The sequence below is a fragment of the Cololabis saira genome, chromosome 13 (assembly GCF_033807715.1).
Source record: "Cololabis saira isolate AMF1-May2022 chromosome 13, fColSai1.1, whole genome shotgun sequence".
NCBI lineage: Eukaryota > Metazoa > Chordata > Actinopteri > Beloniformes > Belonidae > Cololabis > Cololabis saira.
This window is the reverse complement of record NC_084599.1, coordinates 11,087,592-11,106,747: the sequence shown is the minus strand read 5'-3', so window position 1 is coordinate 11,106,747 and position 19,156 is coordinate 11,087,592. Positions and strand designations below refer to the sequence as shown.

General features: G+C 38.2%; 1 protein-coding gene across 1 annotated transcript in view; it reads right to left on the bottom strand.

Annotated features, from left to right (window-relative positions):
* ell (elongation factor RNA polymerase II) overlaps positions 1 to 19,156 on the bottom strand; it is a 42,125-nt gene that overhangs the window by 15,273 nt on the left and 7,696 nt on the right. The window contains exons 2-4 of the mRNA XM_061737676.1: positions 9,678 to 9,722; positions 1,892 to 2,013; positions 293 to 456 (exon numbers count right to left, since the gene is read on the bottom strand). Of these exons, the coding sequence (XP_061593660.1) occupies positions 293 to 456; positions 1,892 to 2,013; positions 9,678 to 9,722 (331 nt within the window). The remainder of the gene's footprint in view (positions 1 to 292; positions 457 to 1,891; positions 2,014 to 9,677; positions 9,723 to 19,156) is intronic.

Below are 19,156 nucleotides of genomic sequence, written 5' to 3'. Positions count from 1 at the left end.
AGATCCAAATAAAAGCATCAGGTCCAGTGTGAACCTTTTCACCAGCAGAAGGCTACACAAACACACAGACCATTTGGATGGTAACAGGCCACAGAAATTCCTCCAAAAAGTTCCTGCAATTCAACTCCTGACATTTTTATGATGTTGAAGTGGAAATCTTCTTGAGTTACTCCGGTCACTATACCGGCACAGGGAAAGCTAAAAAAGGTATTTAATACTAGTGTTTGAAACAAAACAAAAAAAAATAAAAAAGGGTCAATTTCCTACATATGCCAGTATCATGCCTCCTCACCTGAGTATCTTCCACCAGGCTTAATGACAATAACACTTTTACTGCGGGTCTCCTCTGCAACCTGGGCCATGTTTTCTCTGGCCTTCTGGTAGGAGTCGTCGGTGGCTCGTACTGTAATTTTGTCCTGGATCCCACCCAAGCAATCCAGCTGAATACTCCCTTCACTGCCAGGACAAAGAGGAGATGTTGGTAGAGGAATACTGAAATAGACTGGATACAACACTAAACAAAAGTCTGTAAGGGAATCTTTTTATGAAAGGGCTTTTTTTTCCATTTAAATGAAAACAATCTTGCCATATTTTATAAAATACAACTTAAAAGACGGGTATTAAGAAAATAAATTCATGACTAAAAATAAATCATCTATTTTTTTTATTTCTAATTTTCTTGACTAAAGATTTGACTATTGAAGTAACTAGTCCCTTTACTATGTGTTCCTACCCAGATGAGATCAAATAAACTCAGAGGGTTCAACAATTATTTTTCCCCAGTTTCCATCCAACAGTGGATTCCCACAGTACGGCTCATTGCTGCAGCAAATCCTATTCTTTTCAGACTATCCGGCAGTCTTTGATTCCCCTCTACTTTGATGAGGATTTGGCAGAAAATGAGATGTTGCTGGTGCAGTCAGTGGAAGCTGAGCTGTCATTTGGGTTTCAGACTAACTCAAGGGTTGAATAGGATCCAGTCATATCCTTAAATGAACTCCAGCTGACCCTGTTAAAAATACCTTTAGAATAACGGGGTTAGAGTCAGATGGGCAGAAGATTCTAGCTGTTCCTCATTTTGTTTCTCTGCTTCCTTTTTAAAAGAAACATCTCGTGGTATTCAACTGGTTCAGCATTTTTTGATTCATTTGGTTACAGAAAGAACACACATTTATAAGTTATTTTGCTCATAAGGATTGTGCAATCATTTCTCTTAGTAGGTCTTGTTTAGAACAAGCCACATGAACAACATTTGCAACAAAAGTTGCAAATGTTGAATTATGGAGGATATGTATCATATTCAATAATTATAATCAAATATGCATTGAAAATACAGTAAAGTTTAAGCTGATTGTTTTTGAACTCGACCGGGATCTAAATTTTCTGATCATAACATCTACACTCTTACTTTGAGACTGCACAATTAAAAAAAAAAAATATATATATATTTTGTGTCTAAAAGTTAAATTTTGAAAAGTAGTGGAAAAGCTAACTGGATAGGACAAACACGATGGATCACTTGGTCTACCTCACTAACTCTTATTTTTCTGAGAAGGAGTTGGCTAAAAGATGTATTGATCCACTGCCACACTGCTTAAAAGCCCCAAACATGTACCGAAGATGCCTGTCAAGTATGTGCCAGAGTTGAGGCGATTCACCATCAGCTACAGTAAACACACTGCCTATAACATTTGACAGTTGAGATAACATTTTTTTTTTTAGGATTTATATAGCAATTGTTGGTAATAAGTTACACTTGCAATCTGAATTTGACAGAACAGTAATCTTGTGTTTGAAAAAAAAAAAAAAAGAAAAAAAAAAAAAGACAGACATTAAGAATATGAGAACAATAATGTAGAGTGAAACTAAAATGATTTGCACTTGCTTTTACCTGGTGATGTACTGCTGGATGCAGTCAAAGCTGCACTGAGGGTTATCTCTGCCCACATTTGACAGCTCGAAAGAAAACGTGTGTAATTCACTGGAATTTTCTGACCGTGGTATTGAAATTTTCTGTTGAAAACAAAAAGCATATCACATCAACAGGAGATATGATCAATCTTAAAAGTAACTAGAAAAAACAAAACACACACACTAACAGGATTATAAATTGTATGTGAAACGTAACCATTTAAAAAAGACCTTGATATCATAAGTATCTCACTCTGACCATGGTAATGAACTCCAGGCCTTTTCTTGCAAATATTAATAACACTGAAAAAGTGCATCTAGGCCCATGTTCCATCTCATCAACTAGACGTTAACTAGAGATGCACCGATTGATCGGCCACTGATCGGTATCGGGCTGATAATGGCCCTATCTGTTTTGATCGGCGATCGGAAAATAATAGTTCAGAGCAGGCCGATCTGATGACATTTACAACAACAAACTCCGCCCGCGCGGGTGTTCCCACACCTCAGACCGAGCTGTCCCAAGGGGGCGTGGCCGGCCTCGCCGGTACGGGAGTTTTACAAAGTCCGAAAAGGACAACAAATTTGCAGTTTGCAAAGTGTGTATAAAGGAGATACCCCGATGTTACAAAATAACTTCAACACAGGAAAGCTGATAAGACATTTGAAAGTTTTTCACACAAAGGAGTATATTGCGTTTCCAAAGTTGGCTGCAGCTAAGGCACAGAAAGAAAAGGAGCAACGCCGCTAACTCCGCTGAACGCAACAGAGACCTATAAACGACAGCAAGGAAAAAATAAAGAACTACATCGTAAGGTAATGAATTCATATGCTTTGCTCATCAGTCGCTTTCTGTTGTAGAAGACACCGGGTTTAAACACGTCGTTTGCAGCTTGGATCCGCGGTACGCGCTGCTGCCTCGTAAATATTTCACTGATGAAATCCTGCCGGAGTTATACCAGACTATATACAGTCCAAAGCCTCATGCAGGACGACAGTCGTGTCAGTCGGCTTCACGGGTGACATTTGGAGCTCTAGTGTGAAGAGTTATGCTTCACTCACAAGAGTTTCCTCCCACTCGGCGGATGCTGTCGCTAAAGCTTTCACAAAGCTTGATAATTATTTTTGTTTTTAATATTTTTATCCCGTTTTTTTCCCCCATTTTATCACCCAGTGCTCCTACCTAAGTAACAGTCCTGGGCATTGCCATCCTCTACCAACCCCGGGAGGGCCCTGCACTGAGCTCAGGTCTCCTCCTTAACCTGAGGAGTGAGCAGGCCGCTTCTTTTCACCAGACAGGGTGTGGTTTCTCCGGCCGGACGTAGCACGTGGAAGGATCACGTTATTCCGGCCGGATCCTCCCCACCCCATCTGGCGCCCCCTGTTGGCCAGAGGGGGCATGTACAGCCCCGGACTGCTGCATGTTTTTGTGAGGGTAGCTCACATTAGCTACCAAGGGAACACGGGGAGAACATGCAAACTCCACACAAAAAGGCCCCCAAAGCTTGATAATTCATAATTCATTTTAAGATTTAATTCCTCTTTCCACAGGAAAACTAAGGTTTAGTTTACAGCTTGTATGAACTTTTAGAGAGACATGTCTGCTGTGTTCTGTGTTGGTGCACATGTTGTACATAATTATTACCACAGGAAAGCTGAAGCTAGTAAGCTACACTTACTCTTTGTAAGCCGAGTCGTCTCTAAGAGTCTCTAGAGGGTGAAATATTGCACATTGCCTCAGTCTGCAATAAAACAGTCAATTCATGATACTTTCTCATTTCCTAATTTTTATACCTAATAATACAATGTCAGTGTCATGTACATGAGACAACAATATTGAAGAATTTATGGATTTCACGCTGTAATCAGCATCGGCAGATACTGGTTTTCGAGATCGGTGGTCGGCCCTCAAAATCCTGATCGGTGCATCTCTAGCGTTAACTGAGGTAACAGTTACAATCTTGGAGCAGGACTATGATAGACTCCACAAAATACATTTTCAAGTACAAGTATGGAAGCTAAGTTGACCACTTAGAAAGTAGACAAAAATCAGTCAAAACTTTAATTTACATGCAGCAATTGACTCAACATTTTTTTCCCCCAAACAGTTGTGTGAATGAAAGGGCTATAATAATGAGCACGACATAATTAACATCACACATTTCACGTTGACCTAAAAACTGTTTCATGAGGCTGCAAATGTAGGGTTGAGTATATTTCAAAAGTCCTTTATAGCAAAAATTCAATATAATTTCAACTGTAAGTACATGGAAAGGGTCGTGTTTCCAGGTGCTCTTGACTGGCTGACAGAATTCATGTAGTGTCAATGTCCAGGACTGCACATCACACTGATCCAGCACAACAGCTCCCTGAAGTTGCTAATAAGTTGGCTTTGGATCTCTAAAAACAGGTCCACTTGACCTGTGAGCAGTTCACTGGTGACCTAACCTGAATAAGAGGCTCAGGATATGACTCACTGGCTTTTCCCCAGTGCTGTAACTGACTGAGTTCAATCCGTAGGTAACTGAGCTCGGTGAAACAGATCTCAACATGCAAGAGGAAATCAGGTGGTCAAATTTAAATAAATACCATGATACGATTCATTTGTTTCCTTATATTCCTCCTCCAAGACCCATGGTCCTATAATTTTCAGAAATTCTGTAGATTAATTTAAAGTCAACACCCTCGCAGCTGCACACCTAATGGACGTATACGGTTATGCAATTTGAAAATACAAATAATTGCAATATAACTTTATCTTCTCTCATCTGTACCATCAGTTGATACAGGACGCAATTATTTTATACCACAATGTTGTAGAGTGAATATGATAATGTACTGCAAACTGGGAATGTAGAGGTAGTCTGTTTGTCTGCATAGGCAAAAAATTAATAAAATCACATCGTGAACCCCTTGTGATAAAAAGGAATCTTTTATGAAGTATATTATAATAACAAGGAAGAATCAATCACAATATTTAACACTGCAACCGGTGACAAGACCACTACAAATGATCTGGAATTGTTCCTTCGATTGTTATCAAGGGGGAAGGAAACAGCAGCACAAAGCATTATGGGAAGATGGCAAGTCTGCAGAGGCAGTGTGACACTGGACAATGTTCTACTGAGACTTCGGGTCATGACATTCAAAATGTGCCACCCACCTAAACACTACTGTAGTCAGATCACATACACATCTTCATAGAGACAGTATTTATTGATGGCTGTGGCATTTTCTAGCAGGATCTCACACTACTGGAACATTTCTGCCATTACAGGCAGCACAGAAGACAGATCAAGACAGTGCAGTCCCAGATGATTTAAAACTTTATAATCTAGTGTTTGCCTTTTGAAATATACACCTATATGATTGGGGAGTAATGGCTATACAGACTGTATTTTACTGCCTGTACAAAAGGTAAGTTTGGTTTGCAATATTTAAAATGTTTATTTGAAAATGGCTTGTGAGTCCTGATATAATGACGATGCAGAGGAATGGACTGAATACCAGGACACAGGGGAGTGACTGGGTTGCCGCTCTGACTCACACTGTAGAGGATGACACTGTGAGAAGAGGCTCCTCCGCACCAAATGGCTCAGGTTTTATTTTAACAAATGCTAGCACTGAATCAAATATGTGCATACATATATCTTGAGACACCCTCCCCAGTTTTGTCATTTCTTTAGCATAAATGTGTTGTGAAAAAAGAGAACAGACACAAAAGACAATCCTAATTATTTTTACAGTTTCAATACTTTTTCCACAAGCTGACTAGAACTAAAAAAAAAAAATAGCCAACATAACCAAGATGAGACCACACATATGCAGTGGTTTCACATATTTCTGAGACTTCCTCAATATGGTCAGTCTCCAATACCAGCCAAAGGACAGAGAGGACTTTTGTTCATACGTTGGAGATTACAGGGATTCCATTAGGAATTAATGAATTTACGCTAGATTTGCCTACGAACACAAAAGGTATGCGGGTCTGAGGCTCAAGTCTTTACGGACATCTATTTAGATACTGTTTTGTGGCATAAATTAAGGCATTGTATACAATCATGGCAAGTCATACAAATAATCTTATTATGTAAATAAAAGGCCTACTTGTAGTATTACTTCTAATAATATAATTGCATATAGACCATGTGTATCATTTTAAGGTTTTGAAATGCTTCCCATTTAAATTCAATTCAAGCTGCCTCGCTCAATAAAGTGCCCCCCCCCCCTCTTGGTGTGTGAACCAGTTCCTGATACATTTATAATTACTGTCCAGTAGTTTGGGAAGGATTTTGAGGCTATTTTTAAACAATAGGAAGTCAATCATTGTCCACTGAAAGATAAATATATATATATATATATATATATATATATATATATATATATGTATATGAAAATAGAAACAGATTTCAAGTTAGCTGCCAGTCAACTGAGCAATGGATGTCCTAGCACACTCTCTCTAAGATCAGAAGATCCACTGCTCAGCAAAAGAGCAAAAATAATCCAAGACCTACATCTCACACTCTAAAAGCTTCAAGTTCATGACAGTACAATTAGAAAAAGACAGCATAAATATGGCTTCATTGGAAGGGTGGTTAGGAGAAGGCCTCTTTAAAAAAGGAACATGACAATATGGCTTAGGTTCTTAAAGTTTTAACAAGTCACAAGACTTCTACAATAATGTTCTTTAAACAGAGAACCCTGAAGCAGACACGTATAGAAATGCATTGTGCCACATTTTGCAAAAACAAAACAGCATATTGGAGCAAACACTGACTGTCAATCTAGTGGTGGAGGAAAAGATAAGGGCCTGTTTTGCAGTTCTCATCACATTGCAGTCAACGAGTCGACTATGAATTCCTCTGCATACCAAAATACAACATCAAATGTGAGGTCATCTGTCTGGCAGCTCAAGCTTGGCTGAATATGGGTCATGTAATGGGAAAAATTAGCCCAAGGACAACTACAAATCCACAAGAAAATACTTCAAAACGAAAAAAGAAAGTGCAATGTCCCAGGGAAAAGTCCAGACATTAATCTCATAAAACTGGGTGGAAACCTAAGAGCTGTACATAAACAAATGCCCATAAACATCACAGAACTGAAGCAATGTAACAGTGTGGGCCAACATGTCTCCAGAATGACACTCTCACATTAAACAGAAAATGATTTATTTCCAGCTTCTGCTGATAAAATTGAATGATTGAATTATGGAGTGTACAATGTTTTTCACACACTGCTTCTGTGCTGTCTTAGTTTTTGTTGAATAAACAATGGAATAGTGTAATGTAATGCTACTGAGGTTTTCTGAAACTGCTAATCCTGATCCACAATTATGACAAACCTATGTAGATATTATCTATGAAAGAGTTTAAACAACAATAAATGGTTAGAAAATAAGCCATGTATTAAAGACTTTCAAAAACAAGAAAACTAATAATTGTGGGAATGATCATTCATGTGAACGGTATAAAATACTCGATATGAACCGGAAGATATTTTAGATGATTCATTTACTTTAGCCCCAGTCCCATTTTCTTGGTATTGCCCATGTGTAAGAAAACTTTCTGCACCACAAAGGGACAGTGTTTGTATAGATGTAAGGGCAGCTCTGTGGGGCTTCAACATGTTACTAAGATATATTGAAATGAAATAATTAAAAAAAAACAAAAAAGACTGGTAGTGGACTAACAAAAAGGTCACTGAACTGAGATAACATCAGTACGTGGTCTTATCAACCTCCAATGGTGTAAAACATACAATTTCTTGTTTATTGTATAATTTTTGCCGATCCCCAAAAAGGGAATGCCATTTTTTGACAAAGACAATCCCCAACCTTGGTGAACATTGACTGTAAACATAAACCAAACATTGCGTTACTTGCAATGGTTATTACGATTAGCTCTGTGCTTTCTGCAGGTTTACTGCTGCTCTTGGTTATACTTGACCAGCTAATTAATAGTCTACTTTCTGAAACTGCAGATCAGAGGCTTTTCTTTTCTCTAAATTATATCCTGATTTGTAAAACCTTAAGCTGAATTTATACTTCTGCAACAAAGTTTCGGTGTAGCCATGGCATAGTGATTGGAGGATTTGTTCTTATTCGTTTTCCCACCGCTATTTCTCCTTCATCATTTTAATTTTGGGTACAATGACAGCTGGCTGCAGTATCTGTAAAACTACTCATGCTCAAAATATATCAGCTATTACTTGGGTAAAATATACTTTGTTTACTCTGTTGCAACATATGACCTACATGCAGGAAGTACGTAACAGGAAACTCGGCACTGCGAGCTATGAAGCTGCCGAAAAAAAAACCTACACTACCGCTTAGCAGTTGGTGGTGTAATTACAGAGTGACACAAACAATAACGCAGGAGTATCAGTGCCAGAGACAGCATACAGGCGTACCCTTCATGTGTCACTGCTACGCAGAAGAACAAACCAGGATTTAGAAGGGACAGAGGGTGCACTCTTATTTTGACCTAAATGAATGTAGAAATGTGTACAATAATGTTAAACATTTCTGCAACCACAAGCACTGCCGAAGTCACAAACAACCTGACCATATTTTGAACATAACTGCACTGATATCACTGTGTTTGAACACAGCGAATCAATAAGTAAATCAGGCTCCGTGTCAAAACAACCTGAAACTCCATAGTACAAAAGAGCAAAATGTCTTTACAGATCAATCAGAAAGGCTCCCACGTGTTAAACGTATCTTTTGACCTGGCTTCTTCATGTGGGCAGTCAGCTGCTGGTAAAAGAATACTGGTACAAATGTTTTAACTGCTGTGTCTTTTACAATAACAGCATGGTAATCTGAATGAGTTACAGTGTACTAAACATTTGCTGTAGAGGTGAATTATAGCTATACGTTTGTCGTTTTCAGTCTGCTTTGCCCACGTCCTTTAACGGCATGCTTTCAAATTTCAAAGTGTGAAATCTATGTTCAACTGTTTTCATAGTTCTTTTTTATCAAAGTTATTATATGAAATCACATATCTGTGAGAAAACTTGAAATGCATCACACAAGCATAAAATACAACAACCCCTGTATTTAAAGGAGCAATTAAAGTATCATGGCATGCCTCAAGAGACCGGTACATTAAGATCAAATTTCATCCTCAGCCAAAGTTCCTACTACAAAGAGAAACATGAAGATGCTGACGCAGAATACAAATATGATCCTTCCTTTACCATATCCAACTGTATGCTGCATTATGACAAACAGGGCAACAGGACAGACAAAGAAAATCATTTTTAAGAGTTATGTTTTTCCTGATTTGCCTTATGATTATGTTTCAGTGTTACTTTTTTGTTTTGCCCAAAGCAGGGAAATTAAAACAAAGGGAATGTGTGTAGATAACTGCAAGACAAGAAACATCAAAACAGATTTAAGTCCAGCAATGCTGATGCAACACATGACAATATCTATATAGGTAAATATGGAAATAATGCCAATATCTTTATTGCCGTTTCTATAGGCACTTGGAAACATGATACTGGTAAGCCTTTCTAGGGGAGAAGTGGGACCTTCCATGAACACCAGTATTGAAGGGGATGTCAGCATTAAGGCATCAAAATAACAAAAACTGCAATGTAACATGTTGCATGTATGAAGAAAATGACAATTTAACAGTGCAGCTATGCTGATTAAACAATTTCACCAGTAATATAACTGCAGAAATGCTGAGAATAAAATGCTTAATGTAACATTTGCATGAGATTTCTTTTGAGAGGTTGAGAGAATGTGTTCTTACCCCTTGGTTTCCATTAAACCTGATCAATGGCCGCGATGACAGGACCTGCAATGATCAAACACCAAACGTAAGGAACATTTAACACAAAATACTTCAGACAAGCATCCAGGAAAAATCCATTTAACAATAACAAACCTACATAAACTATTAATTACTTATAAATTGAAACAAATGGATTTAAAAAATAAATAAATAAAAAAAAGTAGCACATAATGAGGCAAATGATTATTTCAGCCCAGTGTTTTTTGTATGAGATCTAAAGTAGAGTAATGATAAGGCAAATTAACATCAGCTAACGCGTTGATCCCTCCCGATATTTTTCACTGGAGCGTCACACATTATTCTTGGAAGTGGATTTCAGGTGCAAAAGCTGTTCACTCATCTACAAGGTTCTGGATGTTTATGTTTTTCCATTAGATCATAATAGCAGTGAAATAATCAGTGATCAAATTTTGTTATTGCTCCAATTTCACCGTTTTATCTTGGAGCTCACGTTACAACTGCATCTGGCAGTGCGTTTGTGTCTAGTCAGCTGATTGAAGCTGCATAAGTCTGTTTGAATGTTGTGTTTATTTGATAATACTAAATTCTTTATAAAATGTATTTGTAGGCAGGTTCTGCTGTTATTTATAAGCTTCTGTTATGGGGTGGATGATGCCTGGGCTAACTCGTGGGTGTTGCTGTCAGGGGTCTGGATGCTTGTGTTGGTGTGGGGTCTTGTGCCGGCCAGCCAGGTCGGGGAACTCCTGGTTCGGCTCTCGCACTCATTTTGGGGTGCCGGGTGGGGGCTGGTGGGAGAGACTGGACTTGGGTGGTTTTTGTGTCGGAGTGGAGCATGGTGGGGTCTGTGTACTCTCGGGGGAATCACTGTGTAGTTGGATGTGAGAGTCTATCTGGATGTGAATTTAAAACTCTAAAACTTAGCATTAAACAAATATTAAATTACTTTCTGCATTACTTCTGTTCATTTCACACCAGGGCATTTAAGCCACTTTCCATCATGAATGTGGAGAATATATAATATAAATGTTTTGGAAGGATTTTTCTAAGTACTAAAATCAGGTTTACTTCACACATCCAAGCACATGTACAGTCATACAAACTCCATATGTGTGAATGAGACTGATGCAAGCATGCTTGGATGTTTCTCTTGTGCCACTATTACAGTTATATCTAAAATTATGAAATCATTATTGAAAGGTAGAAAGAGTTCATGGAAAATCTTATTACTGCACAGTGAACCAAGGCACTTTATATGTTAAAGCAAGAAAAAATGTGTTTTTTATAATAGGTCCCCTTTAAGTAGCAACATGCTATGCTACCTTACACTGGATAAACATTTAGTAACAAGTGTTATTCCTAGGTGTGTCAAATTAACGTGTTAATTGCGATTAATTAATTACAGGCATATTTAGCGCGTTATGTTTTTTACTCGCTTAATCTATTTTTTAATATCTAACTTTAAATAAGTTTTAACAGTCATTGTAAATCTATTTTGGATCAGATTGCTCCTGTTAAATCTAATTCGGTGATAAGGAAAACCCCATGTCCATGGATTAATGTCTGTATTCAGGACATGAAGCGTCGCTGTCGGAAAACAGAGCGTCTATGGTACATAGATTGCTGATAAAAAAAAGAAGCCAGATCTGGCTTCTTTTGTCAGCTGATAGTTTTAAATAAGAAGAAGCCTCAAGTTGTGTTTGACACCGTTGGTTCTCTTGTGTGTCCTGTTGCTCATTCTTCTCCTGTTTCTTGCAAAGCTGATGGCAATACATTTTTAAAGTATTTTATCAGCAAAATCCGGGATATTAAGGCTAAACTTCCTCTCCCCTCTCCCCTCGTCTTGTAGTCCTGTTGTTGTTAAGACTGCACCCCAAAATAGGTCTTCTTTTAATCCGGTAACCCAAGCTGATATCTCAGCTTTAGTAACCAGAATGAAGCCCTCTTTTTGTCTATCTGATGCTCTTCCCTGTAAACTCTTTTTAAAAGTGTTCAATGCCATTGGCCTCTGGGTTACTAAGCTGGTAAATAGCTCACTGTCTTCTGGTGTTTTCCCCAGCTTCCCAACATGCCTTTGTGGAACCACTTCTCAAAAAACCTAGTCTGGATCCCACCGATCCCAGTAGTTTTAGGCCCATATCAAAGCTCCCATTCCTGTCTAAAGTCTTAGAGAAAGTAGTTTCTGAACAATTAACTTCCTTTTTGGAGAAGTGTTAACATCTTCGACCCTTTTCAGTCTGGTTTCCGGAAGCATCACTCTACAGAAAATGCCCTGCTCAAGGTATCTACTGACATTATGATGTCTGCAGACTCTGGGAAATGCCCCGTTCTGATCCTGTTGGATCTTTCCTTGGCATTTGACACTGTTGATCATGAAATCTTGTTAACAAGACTGAGGGATTTGGGTTGTCTGGACCAGTTCTTTCCTGGTTCATTTCCTATTTGTCAGGTTGGAGCTTTAGTGTTTCAGCAAACAGGTTCCTGTCTGACTCTGCTGATTTTCTGTTCGGAGTAACTCAGGGTTCTGTTTTGGGTCCACTTTTGTTTTTATCATGTTACCCCGTTGGGTAAGAAAATCCAGGAGTTTCCTGATGTTTCATACCATTTATTTGCAGACGATATCCAGCTGTACTGCTCTGTTAAGGCCTCTGAGATTCAGAAACTGAATTCCTTGATGGAGTGCCTTGCACAGGTAAAACAGTGACTTGGAGTAAATTCTCAGCAGATTAACCCAGATAAAACTGAAGTGCTGGTGATTGGCCCTGATGATGTCATTCCAGCTATCAGCCAGTTTCTAGGTGATTTGAGTGTCTCTTTTAAGTCCAGCCTAAGAAATCTTGGTGTTGTCTTTGACAAAGACATGTCATTAGAATGCCACTCCAAACAGCTGATGAGGAACTGTTTTTACCATTTAAGTAATATCTCTAAACTAAGAACAGTTGTTTCCAAAAAGGATCTGGAGGTAATTATTCATGCTTTTGTGTCATCTCGTTTGAACTACTGCAACAGTTTGTTTTCTTGCTTAAACAAGAAAGAACTGGCTCGTCTTTCAGCAAGTCCAAAACTCTGCAGCAAGGCTGGTGACCTGCTTGAATAGAAGGGCTCACATCACCCCAATTTTAAAAACTCCCACTGGCTCCCCCGTCCCTTTTCGTTTTAACTTTCAAATTTTGGTGCTGACTTTTAGAGCGCTGCATGGTCAGGCCCACTCCTACATCAGGGACCTACTATGCCCCTACACCCCATCTCGGAGGCTGAGATCATGTGACCAGAGCCTACTCATGGTCCCTCGTACCCGCTTTAAGACGCGAGGAGATCGCTCCCTCCAAGCCGTTGCACCGAGGCTCTGGAACGATCTCCCGCTGTCTCTACGTTCTCTGGACTCCATCGATGCTTTCAAGAACAAACTTAAAAACCATATGTTTCTTCAAGCTTTAAAACATTGGTAGTGAAAGGGTTGTTTTATGACCACCATGTTGATTTTGTGTACTTTTATTCTAGGAGCTTTTATCAGTATTGTCTTGTTTTTAAATTGTATTTCTACTTTTATTGTAGTGTTTAACTTGGTGTTAGTGACTACGTTTACATTCAGTCAAAATTCGGGTTATTGCTAATATTCCGGTTACTGAAACATTCGGCATATTCCGTTTACATGCGTGAGCAAACAGGGTTATCCCTGTATACATGATAATTAATCATTCAGGATATCCCGATCAAACCAGCGACGCGCGGAGAACGTGATGACGCAATTAGCGCCATTTCCGCTTCTTCTTCCTGTATCCAAATTCAAAACAAATGCTGCGAAAGTTGCCGGTCCAGTGAATGGCCCCGACGGCACCATTGATAAAGGTAGGGTGATATGCGTTATTTGTAGAAAGGAATTTCCTTACAACTGAAGCAGCTCAAGTTTAGCTACCACATAAACAACGCACTCAGTCGCGGGCGCAGCCACAGCTAACGTTAGCTGCAACGATGTTAGCAATTTATGGAGCAACAGCAAAGCTCTTCTCCAAACTTAACTCAAGGAGAGCACAGCGCGCATGCACAAGTCTGCAACGGAGAGGCTGGCAAATGTTCTTGCCAAGTGGATGTAAATGTTTAGGACTGCATCTGTTCAAGTCTGTTAAAAAGATTAATAAAAGACTTCAATCGATCTTTTGATCTGCCACAATAATGTAATGAATTTAAAAGAAACAACACCCCAAGTTGAAGGCTTTTCTTTAGGTTTAGGTGTGATTAAAATAGAGATTAATTCATTACAGATCGCAATCGCAAAAAATGTTTAATCGCTCGACAGCACCAGTTATTCCATATAAAATAATTCTTACATTTAGGAATGGTATATAAACTTAATATCCAAAAGTCAGTTAGACGGTAATTGGATACTGGAAACTCTGCTGTTAGCAGGTAAGATTCCCTGTGAACAAAGATTACTACATCTACAATTGAAGGCAAAGCATTATGGATCATTGTCTGTTGAGCATCTCAAGTTGCTGTGTGACGACACAACAAAGACAGTATATGATCTTTGAAATAATGCTTCACACTCTAGTTATGTCTGAAAACATAAAAACTGAAAGTAGATGCATGTTTTTTCATATAAAATTACAACTTGCATTACAAACAACAACAACAACAATAACTTGGATGTCTTCGTCATTATTCAAAAGTATGAACAACCACACTGATGAGGTTGACATGCCTAACTAAATAAATAAATAAATAAATAAATAACAGTGTCTGTCCAGCATTTGAAAAACAGGAACGGTGAGGCGTGTACACAAAGAGCATCAGTGAGAAGTTACTTGCATTCAACAAAACGGCAGGAGTGGCAGAGGGAGACTGCTGGTCATATTTGTATAACACGATTGCAAATCCCATTGTTATTCATTATGGATCGACCACCCGCTCCATCTCCTGCATCATCAAAGCTCTTCTGATGTTGGTGAAGTCAGCCAAGCCAACCAACAGAGGGTCGTCATGTTGCGTAGTACTACTTGATAATGCTTTCCGACTTGTCTTCCCTCCCCACAGCTCGGCTTCAGGCGCAAGGGAGGCAATAACGCCACCGGTTTACAAGTTAAAACACACAGGGATAACAGAGGGCTATAATCTAAAAATACCTAATGGTATTTACTTACTAGTGTGGCAGATAACCTTGACGATTTACTCGCCAAACTGAAATGTTACCTGTCTTTGGCGTTTGGGTGGGTGTTAATTTCAGACCGTGTATGTGCTTAATACATATAGTGTCTTTGCAAAGTGAGGTAATGCATCGTGGGATGCAAGTAATGTAAGTGGGGAAAAAAAAAGAAAAACATGGTTTTCCTATTAATCTAAAAACGGATGAAACTTATAGAAGACCAACTAAACAAGGTCTCCTTGTTGACGTAAGGATGTTCCAATCACTGGCCTGTTGATTGAAAGTGGCCAATTGTAAGTATTACTGACTGATCAGAATTACAGAAAAGTCAGATTGTTTTTTAAAATCCCCCCATCATATGACAAATCATACCAACAAAGCGTTCTCACACAATCTCTGGTAAACTACTATACTGCTGGCCCGTGACTTTCTGTATGCTCTCCCTATCTTGAATTTTAGATCCGTATCTAGGGCTGCAACGATTCCTTGAGTAACTATTACAAAAAATAAATTGAGGAATTTCCTTTGCCTCAAAGCCTCGTTTAATTAAAAAAAAAAAAATGTAAAGCTCACGTTTTGCACAGATTCTTTTTAGTGTGACACAACGCACTACACACACGCGCACACGCACGCTTTTCATACTGTGTGTGAACAGTTTTGCTGTACAGACGCCGGGACCGAAAACTGTTACAGCGACAATGAGCAGCAAAGCGAAAGTAATAAGAGGAAGAGAGAGAAGATGTTGAAGGTGTGTAAAAATTAAGGAAAACATTGTGGTGTGTGTACATTGTGTAAGACTCTTCTTCCTAGTCCCGGTCCACAACCAAGCATTTCTGTTAAAACAGTGCAAAATTTAAAAAGGCAGTGTTTAAGAATATTTTTCATTTTTGATACTTAAAAAAAGACAAGTGGGAAGCTATTCTATTTATTTTTATGTATGCATTCTGTAATAAAAAGTCAAGCAACCAAAATTAAAACAACTCATTCAGCGCCTCTGGACTGCAGTTGTGATGTTACATTTTGCAACCATTTTTTGAGAGTGCACCTATATGTATGTATGCTTTGAATATATTGCAGTTTATAGTCATGTCATACACAATATACTCATAGAAAGCTGAAATAGTTTCTTTGTTAAACACTTTCCAGCCAAAATAACAATATCAGAATGAGTAAAATAGAGGAAAACCAGCCGTTCATCTTAAAACCAAAAGTTTGTTTAATTTTCTATTGAACTCTGTAAACCCAGAGCCTATCCGGGAGCACCAGACATTTCGCATGGCCGAGCTCTGTGGTCCAGCCCTGAAATTTTGAACCACAGCACCAGTTTTAGTAGTCTCCCTCAATGCCCTCCCCCCTCGCAGCACTGCTAACATAGTGCTACTCTCAGCCTGTTCGTTTGAATGGGCTGCTGACATGTCACTATTCTCTAGGACCTGAGCCCAGAATGTTCCACAGAGCTAACCTTAGGGACAGAAAACGGGTCCTGATTGAGGCCACGGATGTTCTCACACAGTGCCAACCAGCCACAGAATGGGAATTAGTTTGATAAGCTTAACCCTCAGCCAAACGTCCAGTGATAAAACTAAACTGATGACAGTGTTGTTCCAAGTCTGTTTCCTGTAACTTAAGTGTTTGTCTCATCACCATATTTTTGATTAATATATTAACATGGCAAGTATACAATTAAAACCCATGGACAACTATACGTTTATTATTTTCTCAGTGATAAACATGGGAAGTATACAATTAAAACCCATGGACAACTATGTGTTCTCATGACTAATGCATATGACAATAAACTATGATTTTAATCTTGTTGTGTGATACAAAATATAAAGCTTCTCAAAATGACATGTCTATGTGCAAATTAAACCACTGAAAAAAATTAGGTTATAAATTAGGTCTGCAAATAGTACATTCAATTTACATTTAAATAAAAAATAAATAAAAAAAATTGCCTTTTGATGAGATTGCTTTGCAAAGTAATAAAAGCCTGGAAAATCCTATTTACATATTAATATGTAACTCCTTGTTGGTCAACAGAAGTTGCCATTTCAGCAATACACCTTGCTTAAGTTTATAAAGTTCATTAAATTGTTTTAATGGGTGTAGGATTAGTCTCTTAGGCCACACTGCTGAGATACAGCATTTCCTTTGTTTGTTTGAAAATGAGCACAGAACGACAGAAGTAGACATGTCTAAATCCAGCTGGGGTATGCCCATAGCTGCCAAATTATCAGGTGTTTAGATGTTCAACCTCTAGGATTTCAGGAATGGAAAGAACACTATGCGGCATGCACTCTGCAAGGGTGAAATAGAGCTGGATGTCTCAATTTTCAAAGTGCTCTGTGGAATCACAACATATGCAGATTGGAAACAGCTGTATGGCCTAATTAGGCTGGAGATCAAAATAAGATACACATGGAGAGCTGAAGAAATGTTGGTTTCCTTAAAATGCTATTACGCGACACCTGAGGACGTCCTTACATAGGATATGTTAAAACATTTAAGTGATCCATCAATAACGCAGAAAACATTCAACAGAAAATTGAAGGGAGCATATGGGTAAAACAAAACACTTTGGACCTTAAAAATAGGTTCAAAGAACTCATCTTTGGGGCTTTAAGAAAAGTGATGTGAAAGTTATTACTCAACAAGCTTTCTCAAACTAAAAAAAAAACAAAACGAAGCAAATGTGAAAGAGAAAAAATACATTCAGAATATGATTGGGAAAATACGAAGGCCTACGGCATTCACTTGAAAAATAAAAATCCTCGAGCTCCCATAAATTAAAAGCTCTTTGGTCATGTTAGGCAGAAGGTAATTGGCATCATCACTGATGATACCATTTAACTTGCTGACAGGAGGATCTCCCAATTTCTCCAACAAGTAGACCTGGAATAAACTAACAAGCAGGAAACCTGCACCCCAGTTCAATAAAAAAGGTCTGAGGAAAAGCTTGTAATAATTGAAAATGGAAATTTTTAATTCAGAAAAACTCAAAATACTCGAAATATTAAATTTAAAAAAATGCCTCAAACTCCTGACCACAATGTGGATTGTGGCTATTGCATTCTTTTAATGGACAGCTTGCCACCCCACAATTATGTTTTAAATATCTTGAATTAATAGTAATCCAAAGTGGCATAATCAATATAGAGCTGGAAACATTGAGGAATATTTTCAATACATAGGCTTAAGGTGTTGGTGCATATAGTAGCTTTCAGGTTAACGTCGTTACAAAAAAAAGTTTCGGACAATTTAGTTATTGAGAATGATATAATTAAAACAGAGAAATTTGATCGCAGTACAGCCTGATATAACTTAATTTATTCTCCTGAATGAAATCATTCTCAATTTGGCCACATTTACACAGTAGGGATCAAGTGACTCAATTCCGATTTTTTTTGTCCAGTGTGGTACAGATTGGATACGACTTCACATAAGTTGCATATGAGAAAAGAAAAAGAAAAAAAAAATCATAATCATTTGATAACCCCCAAGAATGCTTCAGAAAGCAACTTCAAGAATAATGAGGTGGGCTCTGGACTTGAGCAGTAGCAATTAACTTTTACTGAACCAACTGTTAACACAACAGTTAGTATAAATATGATCATACTATGAACCTCTGAGGAAGCAGGTACTAATGGATATGGGTCCATGTACTACATTTTCTGTTTCATATGCATTTATTAAAAATGGCACACGTTTTACTCCTTTGCTGCCCAACTGTTGCCAGATCGGAAGCCAGACTCATCTACCTTCCAAGGTTGTTTCTCCAACAGTTAACCAGTGTAAAAGCAGATATCAACTAATTAAAAAAAAAAAAAAAAAAAAGATACTAGCTATCAAGACCTGCAGTGTAAAAGCAACTTTTTTTTGCCTGAATTCTGGTTACAGCATAATTACCTCTACACCCTCTATATGACTGTAGGTGTATTTTATGTTCTACATTGCTGAAAAATCTAACTAAAAACAACAACAACAATCACTGGAACTCTAGTTATGGGTATTTGGGTCCAGCAAGCATAGCACTGGGCTGGTATGATTGACAAGAATAAAAAATTAATCTCTGCAGGTGAGATGTATTTAAAAATAAAAAAGGATTCACTTTCTTTTATTAACAATCTTTTAAAAAAGAAATAAAAGCACAAATGGAGTTAGACAATTCTTCAGACTGGGTGAATGAACAGCCTTCAAATGAAGGCCAAATAAATGAAGACTAAAATTGTAATTAAATAATAAAAGAAATTCTTTGAGCTTCTCTCCTAATTGTACACTTATGCCTATTATCAAGCAACACGTTGCTCCAGTATCCAGTAAAAGACCACAAACA